The following is a 7,495-nucleotide window of genomic DNA, read 5'->3' as shown; positions in this document are numbered from 1 at the left end:
TCAAGAATTTGCACTCTTCTTTCGAGTCACTTAGTGTCAGTATATACTATCGATTAATTGACAACAAACTGCTTCTCAAATTGGCTTGTTTTTAATGATCAAGAAATTGTTTAGAGTCATTTCTTAACTAAAGATTGTCCAACTCTTCTGACTAACGGCCTTCAAAAGTAACAATTCTCAGAATTCTTAAATCAGGCCGCATTCATTCTTTTGTGTTTAATCTGCAGACATCTACTTTTACTTTGGAAAACAATGACAATCTTTCTTAAGTGATATTGTTTAACTTGTTTTTTTAATCACAAAATACCAAATATGCATAAATAACAGGTTAATAAATAGTTGGGGAAGATGTTTGTTTAAATAAATTTTAACACATATTGGAACCAATTTATCGATAAAATAATGTTGGATAATGACCGCACTAGAGAGCATGCAGAGTGTCCTGGAAAGAACTTTTGTCCTTCCAGTTCAAGCAGGCGCAATTCTTGGAGTGCTTGTACAAGTGCGATGACTGGCTGAAGCGTTTGCCACACTTGAGGCAAGGATAAGGCTTTTCTCCCGTGTGGACACGAATATGCTTCTTACAGTCGGCCAAACTCATGAATGTTTTGCAGCAGATTTTGCAGGCATACTTCTTGTCACCTTCCACCAGAAGCACGTTGACTTCAGACGCTGCTTTCTTGCACTTGGATAGCACTTCCTCGGAAGCTCTGGTCAGAGGCGCTTTATCGGGCTCGGCTGATCCGGAGGCTTCGCCTACTGGCATCGCTTTGGGGGCGATGCGACGGAAAGTCGTTCCGCTTGATCTCCCGTGTCCCTTCGAGGGCCTCTGAGTCTCCATGGCGGGGAATGTCGTGAAGGAGTTGCGTGGAGGCTGTAGGATGAGTGTGTCGCTAAAAGCCGGAGCCTGAGTGGGAAGAAGTTGTTGCAAAGGCAGAGAAGTAACCGGGAAAACTAAAGTTGAATCTGAAGCGTTTGAGTTTGGACACAGTGGACCCGCACCACCTGCAGCCGCATCACTGGTGGCAGGTGTCGTCAGACTGGCGAGACTCGTTTCTTCTTCCAGGTCTCCTATCTCTCTGTCATGAGCAGGATTCAGGAAGCAGGAAAGGGCCAGTTCAGAAAGGCTGTCAGTGCCCTCACTCTCACCTCCACACTCTTTTTCGGGAAGATCTGAGCATAACTGGAATTGGAAACAGCCAATAGCTCCGTCTGCCTTGTTTACTTCAGAGAACCCCTGTGAGGGTGACGATGGAGAAAGGTCAGGAGATGAGGAGGTCATGTTTTCTTTCTTTATCCTCACTGTCTCCACTTTGGGCTCGCTTTCATCTTTGACAGAAGTCTCTCCGCCTATGCTGCTGTCTGACTGACTCGGCAGCTGAATCTCCTCGGAGTCACTCATGGTTATGCCGTATTTTTCCTCCACCTCATCCAATTGGCCCTCCCAGATGTTTACCGCCGTCTTTAAGCGATCTGGAGAGAGCTGCTCCTTTCTTTGCTCCTCGCTGTTGGCTGAGCTTCTGGTTACGATCTGAGAACTTTTTTCATCTCCCGGCGCTCTGCAGGTCCTCTTTCTGTCATTCAACCTGTCCTCATGTGATTTTCTCTTATGCTCAGAGGAATCTTCCCCCGACTGGCTCACTTCTACGCCCTCCTCGTCAAGTAGCTCCACAGAGGCTGGATGCTCCCGCCGCTGGACTGACCGCCAGCCTTTTGGGGCTGTGGCAGGGAAGTTTTTTCTGGACAGCTGGAGCTTGCAGGCTTTGACCACCGAGTTGAGGTGGAGGTGCGAGGCAGCCAGCAGCACATCCATTACGTTGGAGGCCCCGAGCGACAGAGTGGATGTGTAGATCATGTCCAGCAGGGTGGAGAAGGCCTCGGGGGTCACCACCTCTGGGTCGAGCACCATCAAACTGGGACCTCTGACTTTATCAACACTTTTCCCGCTTGCATCATCTGCGCCGTCACCGGAACTGATGAGAGCTTTGAAGTGGGAGCTGCATGCTGCCAGTATGGCCCGGTGTGCATGGAATTTGTGGCCTCCTACCTCCACCACACAATCACACATTTGAGCATGTAGCCGCTGGATGTTCAACTGCTGAAAAATGTGCTGGAAGTGACTTGGAAAGTCCATATTACAGCATTCCCTTTCTATGGGACAGTTTTGAATGTGTTTTTACAGTAAATACAGGCAGATCTGAATTTAGAGTTTGACAATGTCAGTGTGGTACCACGTTATGTCAAGACTAGGAAAACTGGATGAGATGGAGTGCAATTAAAGGGATGAGGAGGTTGAGAAGCTACGAGTAACAGTTGAATATAAGCCTGTTGTGAGTATTCACTGTTTTGTTTGAGAACAGACGTTCAGGAATACTTTTCAATGTGTTTTTTTTTTATTTATTTAGGTTGAGGTAAACCTATTGTTAAATGGCTTCTACAATGCGGCTTTTTACCGATTCAAGCGGCACGTACAGTCACATCCCTCGCGATAAACCAGGCTACAAATGCTTACGTCTGCGAGGATGTTACTGGCATGATAGCAGGTAGAAATTTCCGAAACATGCTGAAAATGGCATCCGAGCCCTATATAGCTGACCTCCCAGTCACGTGAGACGCGATGTTGATTGTCTGCATCCGAGGCTCAAGCATGTTCTGTGTGGGAGAGGTGCGGGCCTTCAAACCCAATCGATACGATCCTCGACATATGTAGATGATGACATTTAGCTATTAATGGTTGTTTATTTGAGCTGCACAAAATCAGGTCCCAAAACATGCAAGGGCAATCGTTAGCTGTGTCCAAATTCAAAAGCTGCGTCCTCCGAAGACTGGTGTACAGTTTAGATGACGTCACTTCTGGTGCACACGATCGCAATCGGTGTCTAAATACTGTAAGTATTTGCTAAAACCGGTGTCAAAAGACCCAGCCAGATTTCTAGATTTTGTAAACCACGCGGAACTGGAACTGACGTCATGCAACAGAACAACGTAGCCGAAAATGCGGCCTTCGCAGAGTAGCCTTAGAATTTGGACGCGGCCATTGTTTGTCGGCGAGTGCATGAGGGACGCCCGGTGGAGCGTCCTCTGTTAATCCAACATGAGTGGAATCCACCATATTATTCCAACACTGCCGTCAAGTGGTCAGTTTGTGAAAGCGCAATAACAGTTTGCTGGAACCACTGCACAAAATAAAAGTTTCTACACGGAGTGTAATTGCAGCGCAAACTTGGGCATCAAATTGACGCGATGGCTGATACACACGAAACCGTCCGTAAAAAACAGAAAATGTCCAAAGTTTGGGATCACTTCAGACTTAAAGAATACAACATAGTACAATGCGACCACTGCCAAGCAGAATTGGCGTTCCACAGCAGCACGTCCACCATGATTTCGCATCTGAATCGAAAGCATCCGGTCGTTGTGTCCTGCTCAACAGGGGTCGACGACACAAGGTAAAAAACATTTGGAATTTCTTTTACCGTAGCCGACAATCGCAAATTAGCACTTGCGGCCGCAGTAAAATGTTACTATAACTGCGTGTGTCTGTTCACTGCCCATCCACACGCACACATCATTGCAACCTTATCGTAATTATAAGATATGATTTTTAAAGGCTGTGCATCATCTTCAGCGGCAGATGTGCCAATATATTTATTATAGGTGTGGCCTGTGTGTTGCATGCAAACGCAATATTATTCTTAATTGAAACGTACACGAATTGTAAATTAAAATGCGTTAGTAGTTCAACCATCAATATAGACATTGTATTAATGAATATCAAAACAGGGCCCATTTCAATGCACAACATAAGTAGTTTTATTATTAAACTTTAATTAGTCCTACACGCAACCACTGACAAATAATTTCCAATGTTTTATTATGCGTCAACTAAGATAAGGCTTCATAATAAAGGACTATAGAAATGAGATTCACTGTTCAGAGGCTGGAATTATAAGGATTATCCCAAAACAGAAATGTTTAATTGTTTAGAGCGCCCTGCAAATCAGGGCAGCCTGGCAAATGCTTGTGTTTTCCAAATGCTAAGTCCTACGCTGTTAAAGTTTTTGGTAGTAATGTTTATTGCTGCAGATGAATCTAAATCTAGATTACTGGGTAGATGTTTACTTTGAAGTACAGGGCTAGTTTACATCACAACATTTGTTATGTATATTACTAAATTGGTTTTATCTCTCTCTCAGCACATTGATAGGTCGTCCAGTTCCATCATGCTCTGTTAAGGAAGCTGCCTTGCTAACAGAGAGCATTCTGGACATGCTGGTCACTGATATGCGCCCGCTGTCCATGGTGGAGGACAAGGGCTTTAGGAAGATGATCTGGACTTTGAACCCTAAGTACAGCATACCATCAATCACGTATTTCATAAGTTTGATGGAGAAGAGGCACCAAGAAATGACAGAGAAATTGAGAAGTGTCCTCCACGACACGGAGTTTGTTGCACTGACGACAGACGTGTGGACAAGTGTGACCACAGAGGACTTTCTCGGGGTGACCTGTCACTTCTTAGGGGAAGATTGGGAGATGAAGTCCCTCTACCTAACGACGACACGTCTCGAAGAGAGGCACTCGGCTGCTGATATTGCGGACTGGCTGGAGGAAACCGCTGCCAAATTTAATATTCCATTGCGCAAGGTGAGGGCAGTGGTCCATGACAATGAGGCCAATGTAGTTGGGGCGGCGGGAACTTTGAGTGAGAGACATGGCTGGACTTCTGTCATGTGCTCGGGGCACACTCTCAATTTAGTTGTTGAGAGCACGCTGAAAAACAAAGAAGCCATTGCCAATTGTGTGGATTCTGCTCGTTGTCTGGTTGAACATTTTCAGAGAAGTGAACTGGCTTGTACCAAACTGAAAGAAAAGCAGCAACAAATGGGAATGCCGCCACAAACGTTGATTCAGGACGTAAGTAGTCAGTGGAACAGCACATACCACATGCTGTCCAGGCTCCTCGGACAAAGGTGGCCGGTGACCGCGGCGCTTTCCGATCCTGCGGTCACCAAACAGCACCACCGGGATCTAGATCCGGAGCAGTGGAGCCTGAGTGAGGAGCTGACTCAGGTCCTCGGCCCATTTGAAGGAGCGACGGAGTTTCTGAGCGGGGAGCAGTATGTGACTCTCTCTGCTCTTCCGCAGCTGGTGCACAATCTTAAGAAATCAACACTGAGCTCAGCATTTAAAACGGCATCAGTCAGGGCCTTCCAAGCTCAAGTAGCCGAACAGATCACAGCGAGATGGCAAAAACTGTTTTTATTTCAACCCGAAGCTCCTAACACTGTCCTCCTGGCTGCTGCTTTGGACCCAAGGTTTAGAAAACTGAAGTTCCTGCCTCCTGAAGATGTGTTCAAAGTCCAGTGTACAATCCAGTCCATGGCACTCGCTGTTAAAAGGCAAGCGAGACAGTCGAATAAAAGCAGAAATGAAGCCAGCGCCAAAACAAAAGACCGTTTGGGTAGAAAATATGGATCTTTGCTCAAAAGTATTCTGGGATCATCATCGGACTCCAGCAGCAGCGAGGAAGAGGATGAGGAGGAGCAGCTGAGTCAAGTGGTGCAGAAGGAGGTCCTGCAGTATTTTGGAGAGCAGCCTCTCTCCAAGAAGGAGAATCCACTGCCGTGGTGGAGAACAAACGCAGCACGATATCCCACCTTGGCAAAGCTGGCCAAGTCGTTTTTGGGTATCCCAGCGACATCGATGTCCTCAGAGCGCTTGTTCTCCACCGCTGGGAACACAAAGCGGAGAGCAAACCTTGGGTCGGAGCAAGTCGATATGTTGACTTTTCTCCATTGTAATCATACACTCTTGTAAAGGCTTGCCGTTGCACACGAACACGCACACACGCACGTTTACACAACCCTAGCTACCTCATCTGGGTACTTTTTGAAATGTCTTGTGATGCAGCATTTAAGCCTCAATGGCTTGGAAATTTTATTTTGATAGGCACCTTTTTTCAACAATTTTAATTTCAATGATCAAGATCTTCTTTTTTTTTCTCACATTTTTTAGGTTAATGTCATAAAACATGGGGTGGCACGTTGGTGCACTGGTTAGCTGCGAACGATCTGCTAACGGTTAGCAGGTCGCCTCAGGTGCAGGGGTCTGACCTCTGGCCTTCCTGTGTGGAGTTTGCGTGTTCTTCTCATGCTCGGGTGGGTTTCCTCCCCCATTCTAAAGACCATGGATGTTATAAGATCTCATTTTTTTCAATTGAATCGTTTTAGATTTCAGTTTTGCTGCATCACCTCGGAATGTTTTGAACTGCTCATAAGTTGACTTGCACTGTATATTGAATTTGTTTTGAACATGTTTTATAAAGAAGTCTTCCATTTTCTTCCCCATGTGGCATTTAGTGAATACATTTATTGTCCCAGTTTTAGAATGCAGTTACATGCTGAAGACAATTTTGTGTAATAATAATCACTGCACATGAATGCTGCTAATGCTTCAGAAATCAAATATCTATATTGTCTTTTTTTTTTTAAACTCCACTGCATATTCATAGGTGCTAGTTCAACCCTCTCATGAGGCTACATGGGACAACCAAAAGTGTAAACACAACAGTATCGTGAAACCAGAATTCAAACATTCCATTTAATCCAACATACTTTTTTTAATGGCCATTCATGTTTGGTTGAAAAATGAGCACAATAAAAATGTTTAAACAAAATCGAGGGAGTATGAACACAATTAAAGTGGATATTATTCAAGGCATGAAGACGGACAGACGTTGGACATCCTCCCCATCGTGCAGTTGGACAAACGCTGGACATCCACTACATATCATGGTCCACAGCCTCTGACATGGGATATCTTCGGGATGGAAGGAAGACACCCCTCTCATATACTGTCCAGCTGCTTCAATACAAATGGAGCTGCGAAAAAATGCATATGTGTGAATAGTCAGCAACACAATATTGAGTTATAATTATAGTTAAACGAAAGAATAGCATTGGTATTTCCCCATTTAATGTATACCAACAACTCAAACCATATATAACGCACTTTAGTCATTTGCAGCCGTGATCAAGCTGGTCACCACGAAACATCTTTTAATATTTCATTGTATTTCCTCTTTTGGCATTTGAATCATCCAAAAATATATGATGTTTACTCTCTTGAATGATCATTATGAAAAGACCTTTAAATAAGAGAATATAGTTCATCAGTGTTTAACGGTATTCCAATGTCATCTTTGTGGACTCACTTGCTCTCAGGAGAGCGACGTAAATAAGAAAGTTTCGTAAAGATGAGACGACATCTTGGCGCATTTTCTTCCTCATTTCCTCTGGGTCCATTTTCGGTCCGAGCCCTTCCAGTTTAAACATGATAGCCGTGGATTAAATGGATGTAGTTCTCTGTTTTGTTTTCAACGTGAGGATGCTCCGTCTTTGTAGCATGGAAGAAATGCTATGACCCGAAAATGTGTACCGGAAGTAGTTTAGTTCAAGTACGGCGTCCTCGGAGAGACATTAAACGAAGGCTG

The 7,495-nt window shown here is 44.7% G+C and overlaps 3 protein-coding genes across 4 annotated transcripts; 1 reads left to right on the top strand and 2 right to left on the bottom strand.

Annotated features, from left to right (window-relative positions):
• Positions 1 to 95: 95 nt before the first annotated feature.
• On the bottom strand, positions 96 to 3,163 carry LOC147060862 (zinc finger and BTB domain-containing protein 5-like). Its single transcript, XM_085936047.1, has one exon. It carries the CDS (start codon positions 2,132 to 2,134, stop codon positions 422 to 424), a length of 1,713 nt encoding a protein of 570 aa, XP_085792173.1. The 5' UTR covers positions 2,135 to 3,163; the 3' UTR covers positions 96 to 421.
• LOC147060861 (zinc finger BED domain-containing protein 4-like) lies at positions 2,630 to 6,991 on the top strand. Of its 2 annotated transcripts, none has more exons than XM_085936035.1 (2): positions 2,630 to 2,888; positions 4,197 to 6,991. In XM_085936035.1, exon 2 carries the CDS (start codon positions 4,270 to 4,272, stop codon positions 5,818 to 5,820), a length of 1,551 nt encoding a protein of 516 aa, XP_085792161.1. In that variant the 5' UTR covers positions 2,630 to 2,888; positions 4,197 to 4,269; the 3' UTR covers positions 5,821 to 6,991. The 2 variants fall into 2 exon arrangements, with proteins under 2 accessions (XP_085792161.1, XP_085792151.1); XM_085936025.1 differs by having other exon boundaries at positions 2,630 to 3,449; positions 4,197 to 6,986.
• On the bottom strand, positions 6,585 to 7,457 carry tomm5 (translocase of outer mitochondrial membrane 5 homolog (yeast)). Its single transcript, XM_085936085.1, has 2 exons — positions 7,217 to 7,457; positions 6,585 to 6,884 (listed from the first exon to the last, which is right to left on the bottom strand). Exons 1-2 carry the CDS (start codon positions 7,335 to 7,337, stop codon positions 6,850 to 6,852), a joined length of 156 nt encoding a protein of 51 aa, XP_085792211.1. The 5' UTR covers positions 7,338 to 7,457; the 3' UTR covers positions 6,585 to 6,849.
• Between the last annotated feature and the right edge of the window lie 38 nt (positions 7,458 to 7,495).

Source organism: Syngnathus leptorhynchus, chromosome 2 (assembly GCF_054491065.1).
Source record: "Syngnathus leptorhynchus isolate UIUO chromosome 2, UIUO_Slep, whole genome shotgun sequence".
NCBI lineage: Eukaryota > Metazoa > Chordata > Actinopteri > Syngnathiformes > Syngnathidae > Syngnathus > Syngnathus leptorhynchus.
This window is presented reverse-complemented; position numbering and strand designations above follow the sequence as displayed.

What these genes read in the sequence shown, in the direction of transcription:
- LOC147060862 (XM_085936047.1), bottom strand. Translation starts at nt 2,134, where the DNA reads ATGGACTTTCCAAGTCACTTCCAGCACATTTTTCAGCAGTTGAACATC.
- LOC147060861 (XM_085936025.1), top strand. Translation starts at nt 3,244, where the DNA reads ATGGCTGATACACACGAAACCGTCCGTAAAAAACAGAAAATGTCCAAA. An exon ending in ACAGGGGTCGACGACACAAG is followed by an intron (nt 3,450 to 4,196) that starts GTAAAAAACATT and finishes TCTCTCTCTCAG; the next exon opens with CACATTGATAGGTCGTCCAG.
- tomm5 (XM_085936085.1), bottom strand. Translation starts at nt 7,337, where the DNA reads ATGTTTAAACTGGAAGGGCTCGGACCGAAAATGGACCCAGAGGAAATG. An exon ending in CGTCGCTCTCCTGAGAGCAA is followed by an intron (nt 6,885 to 7,216) that starts GTGAGTCCACAA and finishes ATTTTTTCGCAG; the next exon opens with CTCCATTTGTATTGAAGCAG.